We start from the raw sequence: 18,580 nt of genomic DNA on the forward strand, positions 1-18,580 counted from the left end.
GATAAAACATAAAATGCAAAATAATCAGTATTTAATAAGTTAATTCTTGCTTTACTTCATGAAATGTAAATGGTCCTGTATTTTGAGGGGTGAATTCTTACACTGTAAGATTTTGATTCTGCAAGTGCCTTTGCCAGAAGAGCTCTGAGACCTGACAGCTCCACAGGTAAGGAAAGCACTATTCATTTTAGCCAGGAATCTTCCTTAAAAAGCTGTTATGAAGTAACTAGATTGTTTTAAACTGCTCTTTTAGCTTGAATTAGGAATGCACATTTTCAAGGGCTCCTACTTTGGTGCCCACCACAAAGCCATCTCAGGGCACACGGGAAGAATTTCTGCAGGATGAAGCCAAACCCAGAAGTCACGCTCCAACTGTAGCTCGACTTCAAGTCTACAGGACCAGGGCTGAGCCACTGCAGGGTAAGTTCCAACCCTCCTTCCCAGTCTCATAACATGGAGACAGGGTCCTCAGCCCCTCTCCAGGCTGCTGCTGTTCCTATGCTAGGCAATGCACTACATGAAGCCTGCACACCTACGCTCACCTCTTCTCCTTGGGACACAAAGAACAAGACTAGAGGAAGCTGGAGCCCAGGAAGTCAATCCAGATCATGCGCCATGAATGCGGACAGGGCAAACCAGCATTTCTTGTACAGGAATGAAGGTTGGGGTAGGTGGGGCTTTGGAGATCTCACAGACTGATCTGGTGAAAATCTGGAGTAAGAGACATCTTCAGCTTTCCTCTCAGATGGATTGCTTTTATTTCCAACCACTCTGTTCCAGCCAGGTTAGAGTGCTTCTGACTTGTTTCCTGTCTAGAAATGCTAATCCTAAATGCACATGCTTCCAAATGCTATCCTAATGCAAATGCTTTCTCTGATAGGGGATATTTTAGAACTATTAATGCATTAAAAATTCAGCTTTGGGCACAAAATTTTTCCACAAAAATGAAGTACATACATTCTCCTGATTGAGATGTTGGTAATTGTTCTATCTTCAACCAGCCAAAAAGGTCGTTTTCACTACAGTTTTTGTAAAAGACTCTTCAAATTTGCTTAGCGTTATCCACCATGTTAAGAAAGATTTCCTTGCTGGGAAATAGGACATGATTTTCAGCAAGTCTCTTCTCGGATTCCACTGTTCTGCTAGGCAAAGCATCAGATGTCTGGCATGAAGTTGAGCCCTAAGGCACAATGTCCAGACAAGAAGTCATCAGACTCAGTAGCACTAACAGTTGTCTTGCTGAATTTCTTTTGGTGTTTAGGATAAGCCTTTTCTTTGATCTCTTTTCCTTTTTCTACACAAGTTTTTGCAGATTTTTAAAGCCAAAAGGGACCATTTAGAGCATCTATTTGGACTCGACACAAAAAGAGACCCTAGAAGTTCATCTAGCAATTTATGAATTCAGCCAAGTTACCTATGGCTCAGCTAGAGCAAACATCTGATACTGATCTAAAGACTTCTCTGCTGGATCTTTCACCACTTCCCATGGTAATCTCTTTCACTAGATACGTACTTTTTTAAAAAAAAAAAATTACAACTAGCTTTTAGTTTGAACCTCATTGATTTCCACTCCTAGTCAGTGCATCCCTCATGCCTCTGATTGCTTGCTTAAATACCCCTCTAGTGCCAAATGTAATATCCCTTGCCTATCCTTTGTTTAAGTGTCAGATTTATTGTTTCAGGCTATGTGCCTCTTTATGAGCCACCTGTACATCTGATTATTCTTAATCATATAGACACAAATTCTATAAGGATATTTATACTTCTAAAAGCACATGAACAAACTATGTTCTGTCCTGAGAAAAATATAAAAAATTTCTTAGGAGAAAAATGAGTTATAGTATGAAGTTTGCTACAGATTCTTTAATTCTGCTAAGTAAAATCATACAAAGGTGACATTCTAAGCAGCTACGTTAGCCAAGATACTAGTTTCACCTCTGTGTTGCTGTCTTTCATTAACAAGAGTTTGTAAAAAGTATAGATGCTCTGCAGAATTCATAAAAGAGGCAAGATTCAATGAAAGTACCTCAAAGAGAAATGTTCCAGATAGCTTTCCATGTGGAATATGCACGTGCACTTTGAGCATCTATTTATTAAAAAAAAATTAGCTACCCCTTATATTAAAATATGTAAATTTAAAAAACATAGCTAGATTAGGTTTAGTACATAAAGCTCCTCCTTACAACAAGTGCAGAATAAGGAACACAGCTTTAAGAGCTTGGGAACATACTAGCTGGCAGTATATTTTGGTGGGATTTTATTGTGATACATATATATATGCATGTGTGTGTGTATATATGTGTATTTATATACATACACACAATGCCCCACAATTCTGTGAGAGACTAGATATACTAATTCAAATACAAACACAATAGGTAAACTCAGGGAGCTGAAATCTCCTCTCCATCTCTAGAAAGGCCACTGACCCTAGTGTCCTTTGCCATGTGCCTCAGTTTTTCACCATCATGAAATCCATCCTTCTCCACGACAGTTTACTAAAAAAAAGTATCAAATCTTTTGGAAAGGCAACACAGCCAGGCACAGGTTATGCTTTAGCACAGTTTACCCCCTCTTCCACTGCAAGCTTACGAAAGAACTGCAACTCTCAGTGTAGGAAATCTTGGTACTTGAAAAATTAAAAAAAAATTACTAGAGACACAGGTGTATGAGGAGAACTTTTCATCTGTTCCCACTCCTGGGGAACAGAACTTCTCTTTTCTGAGTAGTTTATTCCATGGCTTGGAGTGAGGCAGGTCTGAGGTTGCTGCTGTCCTGAAAAACCTGTCCTCTGATCACTGCTGCAAGGCACAGGGGGAATCTGATACTATTTGTGCTGCTCTTAAAGAAGTGTCCAAGGAAAGAGAAACAAAGCTCACCCTCACCTTAGGTTTTCCTACCACTTTTCTTGGAAATAAAAAGGAAGAACCTAATTATTAATTAAAAAAAGAATAAAAGTGGGGGGGAGGAAGCAGGCTTTGAGAGTTTTGCTCAGAGTCTGTTTGAGGAACGCATCTCTCTTCTTCAAAGTTACGATTAGAGTGATGACATGCAACGAGCCTGGTCTGACACGGTGAGAGTCTCTTAGCAATGCCTCTCAATCAGCGGGCCCTGCTTTGCTTTCATTCCTGTCAGGTAAAAAATTATTACTGATTCAAGTAATTTTCTCCCGACGCATCTTTATGCCTACACCCCTGCGTCCCCTAACACAGACATACCTCAGCTTTAAATCTGCTGACAGTGACGCTACAGCACCTACGGTATTTGCTCAGCTTTTGGGTAGGTTTTATAACCACGCTGATCTCTGTGCCTCCCACCACTGCTAGTAATAACTGAACTAGTCAGGGAAGGTCTCTGCAAACCAGTCGCAGCAGTGATTAAGATGTAGACATACGTATCTCCTCACCCTTTAAATAGAAGGCTTAATTGGCGATGTGGATAGCAGCTTCCTAATGGACAGAAATTAAACTCCATTTAATTCCTGAGCAGACAGTTCCAATGCACAAGGTTTACCACACATTTGGAGTGGGGAGGGAGTGGGGGAAGGAAGGAGCCGCACGCACAACTCTCTCTACCTCTGACAATCACTGAGGAAAAGCAACATGAGGACCAGAATGGCATAAGTGTGGCAGGTGTGAATTGACCTGCACTGGCAAAGCTGCGAGCTGGGAAACTTGCAAATCACATGATTGTGCAATACTTGGCTCCAGTCAGTGCTATCATGTTCTTTAGGGAAAAAAAAAAAAAAAAAATCTTAAAGACATGTACATCAAGTTAAGGGATTAACTGTCAAGTGACATTACTGAAACAGAGACAATATATTTCTTTATTGTTAATGAAATTCAGTTAAAAGTGAAGGAAGTGATAAAGAAAGTACTGTTTTGTAATGTATTTTACATAAGAACGTAATATAGAAAGGGAAGTGCAATTAAATCTTAATGTGGACTTTTTTATTTTTAGTTTATCATCTGGTTTACATTTTGAGCCCCTTTGCAGCAGTAAATTATGCTGGCATTTCTTAGGGAATAACTGCCATGTTAATTTAGTTTAATAAAATAACTGACAGAAAAGGGGGAAAAGAAGCAAGAAGAGACAGCACCCCCCCACACGCACTCCTTATCTTTAGCTAAGTATTCAAATGCTTTCTATATGAATTGTCCGTGGTCCAACTCCAGCACCATGTAATAATACAATACATTACAACATAGTACAATACAATCTTGGGTTTCTGTAGCGCCCTTCATGCAAGCATCCCAGGGTGCTTTACAATCATTATGAGTTAAAATTAAAACTGAAGCACATACAATTCCTAATAGAATCATTTTAAAAATGCTAAACAGAACAAATAACTTTTAAGTCTAGATTTAAAAGTCCCAACAGCCAGAGCTTTCCTTACTTCAATTGGCAATGAGTTCCAAAGCTAGGGAGCAAAGCGACTAAAGGCTCTCTCATGTTATGTTAAAGGATCTCTCATGTTGTTTATACTTGTGCAGTACTCTACAGCCAACAATTTGCCAATAAGAAGAAAAAAAAAAGACTTATTTGCAATCTTGCTTTAAAGAACACTGGAGGAGTGGCTTGTTAACCCTCTAATAAAGTTATGGAAAAAAATAAATAAATCAGGGTTCGCACTCGGCCATGACTGCATTAAGAAGTATGCGAGAAACATGAATGAATGAATACAGGATTTTGTTGCACATGCATTACTTGACTGCCTCTTAACCCACCAAATGTAAAAAGAAAAAAAAAAGCACGTTTTATATATATATTAAAAAAACGAAGAACATCACCACAAATATTTAACATACAAGTTATTCTATATACCATTCTCAGGGCCAATGAGTGAAAACAGAAGTCGAGTAGGGCTCACTTCTACAACATGTGCACATTTTAGAAGGAAAACGTATCAGAAGAAAACATGCTGTGTTCCTTTTTTATTCTGTCACTTCCCTAAAACCTGAAGTCCATATGATGCAGATAATAGCTCACATGAGACAGTTCTCAAAACTGCTGAGATACAATCCCAAGTGGTTAGCACACAAAGTGGAGAGCACAGTCCCAAAAATGTTATTCCCTTAAAAAGCACGAATTTTGTATTTTGTTCACCGGAGAGCCTGGCACAAGACAGTTGACTGTATCTCCATACAGCTGACTTTAGGAAAGTTAAAAAAAAATAAAACGAAAAATCAACACTAGCACCATCCCTCTGTTGGACCCTTCTCTACTTTTTCAGAAGCAGAAACACAAGACCTCATGACACCACAGATACCAAGGGACACGTAGACACTTACAGAGTTCTCTGAAGTCAGAAACCAGCATTTATTTGAGAAACAAGGTATGTTCCCCTCCTCCCTACAGTAAGTCCAGGCCTCATAACTGTTTTGGAAAGGGACTTTGGAAAGGGACTTTGACATAGTCATTTTTATTTTTTTTTTCTTCTCCTTTAATAAGGCACTGCCCAGAGAAAACAGTTTTAGAGAGACTGACACAGCTTTAACACCAAGAGTGTTTAGGTGCATCTAAAGAACATAAACCAGTGACCAAAAGATCAAGCAATCGAAAGGTTGAGTATCCTGAGAATGTCCTCATGCAGCTCTACCAACGTGTGGATTTTATCTTCCCCACCCCATTAGCAATAGGCTCTGTACTGCCCATTCTCTCTGGATGACTAAAAATCATGGGCACAAATTTTAAGAGTTAATCGAAAATGTTTTAAAAATCCAGGTAACTCGTCAGCTTGAAGAGACATCAGAGTGAATGCTCTTGAGCAACTGGGGGGTGGGTTGAAGCCCCTGCCTGCCAAAACCTGAGCCCAGGCCCTCAAGGACTTAGTTCCCTGAAATAATTAATGACATCTTTAAAATCTAAAGTACTTTTTCTAAAGTAGAAAAGGAGCTGCATTCCTTACTCAGGTTATTAATTATTGGGGGAGGGGGGCGGGGAGGAGGAGGCAAGAAAGAGAGAAGAGAATCACAAGCAACAAAGAAATCCAAGGACTTGATCTCAGGTCTAGGCAGGTAAAATTGAAAGGGGAGGGCAAAAAACACCTCTCAGTTTTGTAAAGCATGAATTAAAAATTGCCCATAGAAAGTATGTATTTTGGCAACACTTAACAGCTCATTCCTTGGTTATTGGGAATTCTGATTTTAGCAAATGCAATTTTTTTTGGTTGGGATTTTGGATGGGTAGGGAGGGACAGAACAGCAGCAAGGAAATGGAAGAGAATTTCTATTATGCTGCTTATTTGCTATGATGGCCAGGTGCCTTCAGATCAGGTGAACTGAGAAACACTGATGTTCCGAGCAAGCTTTCTGTGTGGAATCTCTGCCAGATCACATAAAGTCTGCACGATGTCTCCATAAAATAGCATGCAAATTCAGGGCAGGATATCTGAACAAAAAGGAAAGTATACGATCTATATCGTGCCCACATCAGACGCAGGGCATCTGATCATTCCCTACAGCATGGAAGTTTCATAAAAATGCAGTCAGAATAGCTATACTTATCACAAGTGCAAAACTATTCAGACTTCAGTATCATATCAGCACTTGTTCTGTGTGTGCATACATTTCACAGAATGCAAGTGTATATCCTTCTAACTGAAAAAATGCCATTCCCTCACCATCAAGAGCAAAATTACGTAAAAGACATTACAGGCATGGGGCGAGGGGGCAGGCAGGGAATGCGACACACACAAATATTGTAAAAGAGAATTAAAATAGTAATGCAATCTCTGTAAATTACTATGCCTGTAACTATCACAGCCTCTAGATATATTCCATCGAAAAATCGCATGTCCCCTACAAAATATGTTAAAAAAAAAAAAAACCAAAGAGGTGTGAGATTCTAATATACATCAGGCCTGGAATTTCTCATTTATAATGCACTGACTATTGGTTGTCCTGAGTCAGGCTAGATACAAGCAGCTTCAAAGGATGAGCAAAGGGCGGGGGGAGGTGGGGAAGACCTTTGCATTTCAGGATGCTATAGGGGAACAGAAAGAATACCTTGCTTCAAGTGCTTTTGCAGTGGTTTGATAAAGTTCCTGTTTGTGAATACTAACAACAATCATTTAGAAAATCTTTCTGTAGAAAAAAAAAAAAAATCAGGTGAGATAATACCAGTAGAAAAGTCAATGTCATTTGATCACTGCCATATTTTCAAGGCAGTGCCCAGATACTAATTAATCTCTACAATCTCTTCATTTGGTAGGTGACTTGTTATCTTCCTTTCATGGAAAAGGTTACAGGGACTCAAGATAAGGGGTACATCTGAATGTTCAAAAGCACACAGTGAGTTTGTTCCAGAATTATCGAAAGAATTTCCAGTCTTTTCTCAGGCCAATAGCCCATGTTGCTCTCCTCTCCCCCATAAAAGCTTATCTAACTATCTATATACACAGAGAGAGACAATAATTCAACAGGGACAAAACAAGAAAAAACACCCTTATTAATATCAGTATAAATATGGTCTGCAGTATTTGTTACTTTAACTGTGGTAGTAATAAGAGACTTCTGCACTAAAAGCCACAACAGAGCAAAACTGCAAAAGTGAACTATGAAAATGCAAGGACTAAGGCTAAGTAGAGAGATGGAAAGACCAACATTAAATAAATAAATGCAACAGGCCTGCCTCTCTGCCTGATCACTTTAGAGCAACTCCCAACAGACTGAGGCAGAATACAGCTTCTGTGCAAGGAGTTGGAAATAAGAATTGATGGTAGAACAATTTCTTTACAACCCTTTGGAGACTGAAGAGCCAAAACAGGAGCGAGATGAGATCTAGGCCACTCATGAGATGTACCAATTCAATGGAATGCACATGATGGCCCAAAATTGAGCCCTAGATTAAATTCCAAGTTGCCTTCCCCATCAAAAGAGTTCTGGAGAGAAAGCAGAAATTAACCAAGCCGTGCATACCAAACGCGAAAAGGCTTTCACCTCACATCTGCGTATGCTACTAGTCTCTAGCAATAAAATCTGCAAACGCGAGGTAAAGCATGAAAATACACACTGCAACACATAATTCAGAACAGGCTTGGCTTTTCCATGTGAAATTTGCGGCATCATTTTACCCTACCTGCTTGATACCAAAAATTTGAGACTAAACCTCTGGATGGATGCTTGCAATTTCACAGCAATTCAGAGCCATGCATTTGCTCTGGCCTGTCCCGAGCACTCCAAGTCATGTCAATGGGGATTCCCTGTGATGGGGGCTCATACACTGAGTAATAAACCTGGCTTTCAGGGGTGGCCACAGCAGTCACAGAGAGAGATAATTACAATAGCTTCAAAAGAGACCATGTATTTATGTCTCCTAATGAGAGTAAGAGTCACTGGTATTGTACCAAGAAAGGCATGAAGAGTTCATACCTCCCAAGGTTTTACTTGGACAAGAAAGCAAATGGCAAAAAAAAATTATAAGAAAAAAAACCCTGCTCAAGTAGATGATGCTGTTTTCAAGACTCTACAATTAAGACAAACTGGATCTCAAAGTTTGCTCACATATTTTCAAGCTATCAAATATATCTGCACTATAAAAATAGTTTGCTTGGGTTTTTTTTTTTGCAGTACACAGAATATCAATATTCTGAACATATATGAGCAATTTTTAAATACACAAAATGCAAGATTAATTAAGAAAATCCAGTAAATTCTAAGTGAGGATAACGAATAACATAGATAAGATTCCATACTTAGATGGGGCTTCGGATTACCACATATTGAGCACAGCAACCCAAAGTCTTTACAACAAATCCTTCCATACCTACACAAAATAGAATACTGCCAATGACAGTGACAGAAAACGGTACCTACTCTCGTTTCCACTTTGAGTCATTTTTCTGTGGTTAATAAATTATATCCATAACAGTGTTAATAAGTTATGGTACGGTGTCACTGCATTAGTTTGCATTTGTGATGAAGTACTTCATATAGCATTACCTATGCCCGTGGAAGTACATAACAGGACAGACCACTTCTCTGCTCTCAGAAGAATCTCCCATGCCGGCATTTTGAGGGACCCCCTAAGGAAACATTGCCTCCTGACCTCTGCCTTGCTCTTACTTCTCACCTCTGTTGCAGCAGCACGCCACTGCGGGGCAATTCACAAACTTTAATACGTTTAATAAAACACAGACACTCTTAAATCAGTGTCCCTTCCATAGAAGCAATATACAATGAGTTATTAGTTAGGCAAATGCAGGAAGCATTCAGATCAATTTAGTTATGTGAAAAGGACACTGTTAGATCGACGCGTCCTCCCTCAAGCTCCTGGAGGGAAATGGGAAGATTTAGACTGACTGATGGGCTCTCAGTCCACCCTGTAACAGCTTATTTTTCCAAAAGTTAAGAATAAATCCATGTATTTTAAGCTTAACGTGATTTGGTCTTTAAAGAAAAGAGAAAAGCTATTTAAATTCTTGCAACCCAACTACCGCAGTGCTGGTGAAGACAGAGATGACAAAAGTAATACACATGCTTTTAACAACAGAATGAATCTCACGGCTTTAAGTATATTCTTTTACAAATAAAGACGTGCAAAAAATAAACAAAGAGCCGCAAATCAGAGTTCTGTAATCTGGGGGTTTGGTCATCTCAAGCACTAACTTCAAGAGCTGTTATTAGGCAAGATGGTTTTTGTCCATTAAAATTATTATATAAAAATTCAGTATAGTTCAAAAACAACTTTTAAAAAGAGTGTAATTATTGAATTGTCTACAGTACCGTGATACTGTCCCTAGTGAAGTATTCCTTTTAAAAACTTTTTTTCTGCTTGGTCATTGCATCATCTACATGTATACAGAAGCTATGTGAAACACCATGTCCAAATAGAAATTAAATATTCCATCTCAATAGAATTTACTTGCTCTCCATCAGTATGAAGTAAAACGTAGCACTGTTCGATTAAAATGGAGAAAAATCCCAAATTATCTACATCCTCCATAAACCAGCAGTGCAAAAGCTCACATGCTTTTATAGTAGGTACGAACAAGATAACTTTGCAGACGTATTACTGAAATGGTTTGCAACCAGTGAAGATAATTTTGATTATTTCCACTTCAAAACTTCCTATATTGGAGCCACATCACTGAAAACAATCTAACCATAGGGGAAAAAAAGTGATGGGAAAACAGCCTGCTAATATATCCGCTGGAAAGACAGACAGAGGAAGAGAGTAGTCCTCTATAGATTAACTGAAGTCTTTCGGAAACAAAGACTCCAGCATTCTGAGCGAGAGAAATAAAATCCCCATAAAAATACCTTGACTTCCTTAATTTCCTTTTTCTCCTCCGTACCACAACTAGCATCATTTATTTGTATACTGAATTTCTCTCCACTGCATCACAACAAAATACATTTTAAAATTTAAAAGGTAAAAAGAAATATGATGTTCCCGTCACAGCATTATTGGACACTGCACTGTGTAGAAAAAGAAGTTGCGCCTTCATAATTTGACAAAAGAATGGCAAATAAAAGAACAATACAACTAAGGCTTGAGGAAAGCATCAGTTCAATATTTAGCAATGCATAACTGGAGGCTTCGTTTTTGCTTAGGTATATTTTGATTAGAATTAATAAATAACTGATTTTCCTTTGGTTGTTTGCAACAACAACACATCATCCAAGGAGCTTTATTCTTTATTTCCTTCTCATATAGCATGCCAAAGACTGTCTCATTTTATGAATTAGCATTTAAAACTACTGTAGGTTATCTAACAAGCATTCAGATTCAATAGTACTTTTGACAGCAGTAAGTAAAGAGCCTTTTAACATCTTGAACACATGTGCTTGAAAAAAGTAGTTGCATCAAAGCAGTTCAAAGACTGAAGACAAAAACCAGTTAAAATCCAGTTTGCTGTGAGACAATTTTAGTGTGGTGTAAACAACCTTTCACGACTCCCCATGGGAAATGTTGTAAGACTACGTTCAAAATGAATCAGGCATATTTATAAAGATCATGAAGTGGTCAAATGAATTTGCATTTTTGGCAGATTCACTCCACGGGTACTACTTGCTACAGTCTGTAGAAATCTCAAATCTCACATCAGCGTTGCCTATAGTGCTTTATTATTTATTACATGTTATGCTAAGTACCTGTGAAAGGGGACATTCCTTGGCCAATGAACTCTGGTTCATATCCTTCAGTAAGTCCTTCAGAGCATTTCTTACTGTTGTGTGAGACCATTGTTCAGGAGGCAAGTCTTCTAGTTTAGGGCAACTATTTGAAACACAGATTAGAAAAGGGATTATTACAAGATTGCATCCTGCTGCAGAACATTCCTTTAAGACAGACAGATTTCATTTCGCGCATCAAGCAGATGCATCTGGAGATTGCTCTCGGTCTCCTGATTGTTCCGATTAGTTAATTACTTTATACAACACATCTGCTGTATTGATGCATGAATTATACATCAGCTGCATGTGGCGACTATTTTTTCATGTTACTTCTACCTTCCTGCTCTGATGCGCTTGGTAAAACAATTTAAGGTGTAATGCTTTCTCACGACTGATCATGAAAAGCATTAATATATTAATGTTTTTTTTTCTTTTTTGTTATCATGAAATTTAAGAACCTAGACAGCAACAATAAGTGTGAGCAAGTCATTCTTTCACAAAATGCACACAGATGGTATTGTTCATGATATGCAAAAATATTTTTCTCTTAAGTAAACTTTATGTAAAATGCCTTCTTGTAATGCATCATTTAATTGACTAAAATGCAGTATAGTTTTAATGAGATATCCAAAGAAAATCTATGTATCAGAGCTATAAAAGTTTTCTGCCATAGTATACTGTAAGTTAAAGAAGAATTAGAGTAACTAAAGAGGAATTTAGATAAGCTTTTGTACTTTGAGTACACAGCACAGTGGGAATTAAATACAAGCATTATTAACAGAAAGAGCAGACGAGTAACAGTTCATGTCCCAGAACTGGTAGGCAACTTACCTGTGTAACTGGATTTTCAGTGTGACCACATGATACACGTCTTGCAGCATGTCTGCTACTGTAGCATCAGGGGCATCTGTCACATAGGAGAGTGGAACTGGATTCCACTTCCCAACCTGGATAAGCCCTGCGGGATTTTTATTTTTTGAGGGGAGGGGAGTGGGCAAGAAAGGCAGGAAAAAAAAAATGAAAAGAAGTAATTTACCTGTTAATTCCTAGGGGCAAAAGAAATATCTGATTTTAACAAGATCACCACCTTTGTTTCTAGCCTCTTAAATCTGGCAAAACAAAAGAACACCCCACATACAAAAACCCCCACCCACACACCACCAAGGATATGCTTTATCTATATTATGAAATTATACAAATGCATTACAGTAGATATTTTTTAATATGCATAGAAGTGTATTTTCCTAAGTTCCCATGAATTCAATAGGACTTGATATAATAGTTAGCATTCCTCTTAATAAATTAGAAAGGATTTTGCAATGCAAGGACCAAGTGGGGAAAAAAAAAAAAAGATACTTTGCAGTCTATAAAACCATCAGGAACAAAATAAAAGAAACCGAGCTGGATATTCAGTCATAAATGCAAGTTGACTCTCAACAGTCCATCTGCTCAAATATGCTTTACACTTCCTTGTGGATCCTCAGTGGAGCAGATTATTAAGGTCAATAAGCATACTAATGATTCAGTTGAAGTCTTTTTTTTTTTTTTCCTTTAAACAAAAAAAAAAGAACAAAACAAAAACAAAACCCAAAAAACTACCTCCACATTCCCCAAGAACAAAACATGCACTAACTAAACAAAAATACATTAAGAGGGAAAAAAAAAAAAATTCAGAAACAGAATCTGGAAGAAGTTTAAGAAGTAAAACCTGCATCGCATTCCTGAAAGAAATCCTGCCCCTCCCCCAAGACCCCACAAACACAATTCATCCTACAATTTTGTAATCTTTTTTACCTTTTGCCTGGGCAGCAGAGCTGTGAGAATATCCAAGTGATAGCAATGCCATTTCAATCAGTTGGTTGAAAAGCATATCCTTCCTCACCAACACAAATTCTGCATGCTCCTCCTTAGAATCATACTCAATGGCATTTTCATAATGTTCCACTACACAGAAAACTGGAAGCATACTTCCTATTAAAAAAAAAATAAATTTAACGTATTAAACTTGAGTTATAGCAGAGTAGGTGGGTCTATACAGCGTTATGTAAATAAAACCTGTACGAACAGGCAGAGGAGGCATCAAGAATCATCACAAATATTTGATAAACATATTCCCTGAGTCCTTTCCCCTCACCCTCCCCCAAAAAAGAGAAAGTTATACAAAACATACATCTCTCTGAAAAGCAGAAATGCAAATTTATCTCGCTTCATCGGATACAGATTAAAGAATTACCTTCTATAGAAATAACAAGGTTGACTGAAGAGAAGTTGATTCTCTCTGTCCTGCCTGATTTGTTGTGAGTAGCAGGCAGCATGAGAACCTAAATACATACTGCAGATGTCTTCACTGTAAGCCATTTTAGTACCAGCTACATAATTTTGTTCGTTAACATTAAAACTTTCTTAGTCCTGCCAAAAATATTTAATTGTCTTCAACATCAACAACAAATCACCTTGTATGTTATACATTCGCTCTGAAAAGAGTACACAAGGAAACAAGGCAAAAGTTAACACTAATTCATGCTTCATTCACTGAGTGCACTTGAGCACTACTTTCAGTCGCATCTTTAAGAAACAAATCATGATTTCAATGCTGTTTTAAGAAGTGTACCTGCAGTTTGGGCTTTTTTTTTGTTGTTGTTGCCTCCTGCACTTTACATTGCACATTTCTGGTATTCATTGCTATTTTGGTATGCCTGAAAGTAATTACTAATTTCCAGTTTTGTAGCATCATACAACAAACCCTTCCCTACGCTGCATAGAATATTAAGCAACTAACCTTTTCCTTTTTGCCTTTTTTTTTTTTTTAATTATTTTTTTCCTCCCTTTTGACAACAGAGAGAGAAGTAACAAATGACCCAAGCTGTTTTAGGGACAAAGTCTCTTCCAGCAATCAGAGTCCTAGACTTTGTGCAAATCCCTCCCAGACTCCCAGACAGACACAGATGACACTGTGACCTCGGACCTGTGGTTTTAGGTCCCAGTCCTGACCCGCTGTCTCCAGCAGCGCAGGTTAGGATCTCTTAATGACAGAAAGCAAAAGGGTTAAAAGCAGATGTACAGAACTGTCTTATGGCAGCCTGCCAGAGGGGTATCATCTTTAGCATAAATGATGACAAGGGTTATTTTAACAGGGCACCCAGGAACTCCAATTAGTCCTACAATGTTAATGCCTCTATAACCACTGCCCTCTAGACTTACCTCTAACCTGCTAAGGTGCGCCAGACATGCTGTAGTCTAAAAAGAAGATTTACTCTGGACAATAGATAAACACTTCAAGACCACATCTGTTTATCTGTGCTCTAATGTATAGCAAGAAATCACGATAAAACCTATACCTCTTAAGCACGTATATTCAAACTACATCTGTTCACCAGAGAGTCAATCTCTGGCAAACAAACCCCTTCAGGCTCGCTTGGAAAAGCTCACAAACTCACTCCAGTTTGCCCAATAGGCTCAGCATGAAAGACAAGACTAAAGGCTTGCCAATATTTATGTAGTGCAGGAAGGAGCTTTCTTTTTTTTTTTGTCTTTTTTTTTTTTTTTTTTAAATTTAAGTGAGATTGGTCAGGAAGGGAGAGAAGACCAAAGCAAAAACAGTACATGCAAATTGGTGATTTTTTCATTCATTTTAATTAAGCTGCAGAGAGCTTTCTAAAACCCACAAATGCTTCATCTGCAAAAAGGTGGGTTGTTTTTTTTTCCCCCTTCCAGGCTCTCACAATTGATGTTTGACTTACTATCATCTGACTCAGAATAAGGGTTCAAAATTTGTAACTAGTTTCACCATTAATACCTGAAGATAAAACGTAAACAAAGATTCATCTTGACAAACAGCGCAGATACACTCAAAACCAGCTAAGGCGCATTTCTTTTTCCCCTTATCAGTTCCTACAAATTAAGCTATGATCAGACACAAAACTAGCAATGCACAGGTACTTCACTGCATATCAGCTCACTTTTTGCCAGGTACACGGTCTCCTGAGTTGCAGCATTCTGGAAAATGTGGTACTTTAAACAACACGGGAGAACCTCCTGGCCAAATTTTGATGTACAGCGTAGATTATCAGAGGTGGATCCTGGTAGTGTGACACAGGTATCATCTGACTACAAATCGAGCCACTAAATCTTTTAGCAAACTGTCACTAGTGTCCTTCTGTTAATGTGAAAAATGTTATACAGGAGAGCACAATCTCAGCTGGCTGATCGCTCCTGCTAGTACTTGGCAAGACCGCCAAGTGCAGCAACTTCATAACCTTCTAGTATTAAAGGGGAGAGCGTTGGTCAGTGCTCGCTGCTAAAAATACAGCATGATTTAAACCTGAAGGCAGTGTTAGAGCTTTTGCTGAAGGTTTACGAGTCTGTGTAAACAGCACGTCTGCCATAAGGAGCAGTGAAGTCTGTAGAATCCTTGTCTAAAACTGTCCTGGCATTAAAGTTTGCTGTGCAAATATCACATAATACCAGACACAGCTGAAATCTCCTATTTAGGAATTTATGGAACTTATATGTTTGCAGGCGTCAGAAAGTCCTTTTTATATAGCCCCACTGCTTCACTGTACAATATTAATGCACTCTGCTTGAAAAGCCGTAATAAATTATATTTTTAATGCTCTTACCCTGGCTTTCTTAAGATGCATACATTCTTGGCAAACAATCAATAAATAGGGTAATCATGAGCAGAGGCCAAAGAATTTGCTGAAGTGCTGGTTTTCCATTTTTAATAGATAAAGATCTAACAATACGGACTGCTGTGTCTGTTCATTTCAGGATCAATATATTCTTTGTTTTCGCCAAACCGAGGAAAAAATAAATGATTGTACGATAAATGTTATGCATCAGACACAATGAAATTCCTCTGCCTTCTAACTTGGTGCATTTAATAGTCTTGGTTGCATTTTGCACTTTGCTTAGCAAATGCAAGAAAAATCTGGATTATAAATGTACACCGATTACACTAAGAAAAGTAGAGGCTGTTTTAAAACAAATGCCAAATTACATGCAGCATATTATGATTTAAATTAGCAAGCCTGTAGGACATGGTCAAAGAGACTTACACATTTTGATAAGCAAAATTCATAGATTATTGTCCATTGAAAGTATTTTCAATGCAAACAAAAGCCATCCATATACAAACATCAATGATTCTAAATGTGCCTTTTCCTTGTGTAAATGTCTAATTACAGCAAACCAGCCACTGAAAAATATGACACCCAAGTTGTTCATTGTTCAATAATGAATTGTACTTAAGAAAATAAACTGCGAAGATTGACATCATAAATGACTTTTCCAATGTGATACCTAAAGATTTACACTCTCGCCTTTAAACCAACTTGCAACTGTTATGGAAATACTGCTGCCCTCCCAAGCTTGGACCATCATTAAGAGGAAAGGCAGGAATTTGTTTTGGGGGTTCGGTGTTTACTCACGTATTTTTGCATTTCTTAGCCCAACACTTACCCAAAGAATTAATGCATTATATTACTTCTATTTCAATGTACGAATTTACTTTAATCAGGGCAGCTAGCCTTTACCTTAACAAAAATCAGACTCCACCCTGTAAAGCAAGATGCTCCACCCAAGCATGAAGCTTACATTTCCCAAACGTGATTTATATCAGAGTTGGGAATATATAGTATTTTAAAATGGAGATTTAATCCTGAAATATAAATGAAGATAGAGTCTGCAAAAGTATGCTTTCCCCCCAAATATTATAAATCATATTTCTCTAATGCAGAATTATCAAAAGTGTTACCTTTTCTAATATTAGTTTTCATCAGGTGTCCAGAGTGTTTTAAAGGCACTCCTTGCATTTTAGTTCCTGTACTTCCAAGTCTTCCTCTTCCTAATGGGCTCCCATTCTGTTCCAAGCGCGCAATTTTGGCTGGTGGACCCTTCGGATCGCTTACATTGTTAGACATTTCTGAATGTTCTTTCCCCTGAGTTGCCTCGTTCAAATGATCCATACTCAGTCCCGCCTCTAAAGATCACCTGCCATGATTCAAAAAAAAAATATATATATGTTGTACACGTGTGCGCATATGTATACGTACACAGCCTGCACATGTACGGAGAGAGATATATATGTATCATAAGCTCATAAAGAAGAATAAATAAGTATTTTAACTGGAAAGAAGATGCTTTTTTTAAAAGAACCAAACTATTCTCCAAAAATTACCTCATACCCCAGTTCACAGAGAGATCGCATTATAATCTGGTGGAATTATTTTTTAAAAGCCAGCTAGAGTACCCTTTAAAAAAAAAAAATCTTCAGAGATATTGTACTAAATCTGATAGAGACTAAGACTCATATGAATGATGATGACTGTCAAGGTATGTGCTCCAACACAGCTATTGTCACAAATCTCACAGAAAGGTTTGTTATTAATACCGGGTGTTTTTATTGTGTTAAGAGAGACAGAGACAGAAAAACATTCTAGTGAAAACATTTCTCAATCTACTTGATTAAAAAAATGGATGTACAACAATAGAGAGATTGTTAAAACTTTAGTTGAGGGAGCAACAGATTTATTAGAGATATAGAATATTGTCCATTTACAATTCCCTGCCTCCCCCTTAAAAATAAAAGTTAGAAGATAATTTAAATTTAACTTCGCAAGCAGTGGCGGGAGATGATTGCTTTTGAGTTTCCTAACCAAGATTACACAAAGAGTTTATCAACTTTTGCAAAGTTTTGAAAATGCATATGAAATTTTTCAGATGTTAAGCTTTAAGTGTTAAATGGAGTAGTTTATTGAATTAAGAAAAATAACTGAGAAGGTAACATCTCGCAAAACAATGCTGGAACCCCCCCCACAATTTCTGCAGTACTTTTGAAGCCCTTAAACATAAAAAACGCCAAAAACTTGGGTGATGCTAAGTTATGTGCTAGCACAGCTATTTGAAACCAAAAACCAGAAGTAATTTCAATAGCAAATTAAGAAAAGGTGTATGTTAGCATGCTTGTATTTCTCTTTTTATAAACTTTTGAAACCTCTGTCCATGACTAACAATTCCGGTTAAATCACTAAAAATCTCCCAAGCCTAGAACGTAACGGAGTAAGTTTTGAGGATTTTTGTCACTCATCAAAATCTGTTTTGCCAACTATATTGAAAGAAAGAAAATCAGTTCCTGAGAACAGAGACATCTTTCTGGTTATGATTTCATTCATCAATACTGTTGTGACTGTTAGGTATTTCACCCTACCTTTCTCTGACCGAGAAAGGTGTGACTACACCGACAATTATGTTATGTATATAATATAATCACTAAGGACAGGTTACTAGACATTAATTTACGAACTAGTATTTACATTAGCAAGTACAAATACTAATACTGGGGAAGTCATATTTAGAAAGACTGGTGTGAATCTGATAATTGCTACTTTCTTTTAGTTGCCTAGTAATTCAATAAATTTTCTGCACATTTCATAGCAAAGCTATTAAAGCCTAAACATCTTGGG

The 18,580-nt window shown here is 37.7% G+C and overlaps 1 protein-coding gene across 5 annotated transcripts in view; it reads right to left on the minus strand.

Moving 5' to 3' along the window:
- Nucleotides 1–17,083, minus strand: part of SATB1 (SATB homeobox 1) — a 70,111-nt gene extending 53,028 nt beyond the window's left edge. For all 5 annotated transcript variants that reach the window (XM_086467915.1, XM_086467914.1, XM_086467912.1 and 2 more), the window contains exons 1-4: nucleotides 16,873–17,083; nucleotides 12,912–13,088; nucleotides 11,949–12,075; nucleotides 11,097–11,220 (exon numbers count right to left, since the gene is read on the minus strand). In XM_086467915.1, the coding sequence (XP_086324041.1) occupies nucleotides 11,097–11,220; nucleotides 11,949–12,075; nucleotides 12,912–13,088; nucleotides 16,873–17,083 (639 nt within the window). The remainder of the gene's footprint in view (nucleotides 1–11,096; nucleotides 11,221–11,948; nucleotides 12,076–12,911; nucleotides 13,089–16,872) is intronic.
- Nucleotides 17,084–18,580: the final 1,497 nt, after the last annotated feature.

Source organism: Leptosomus discolor, chromosome 7 (genome assembly GCF_034619465.1).
Source record: "Leptosomus discolor isolate bLepDis1 chromosome 7, bLepDis1.hap2, whole genome shotgun sequence".
NCBI lineage: Eukaryota > Metazoa > Chordata > Aves > Leptosomiformes > Leptosomidae > Leptosomus > Leptosomus discolor.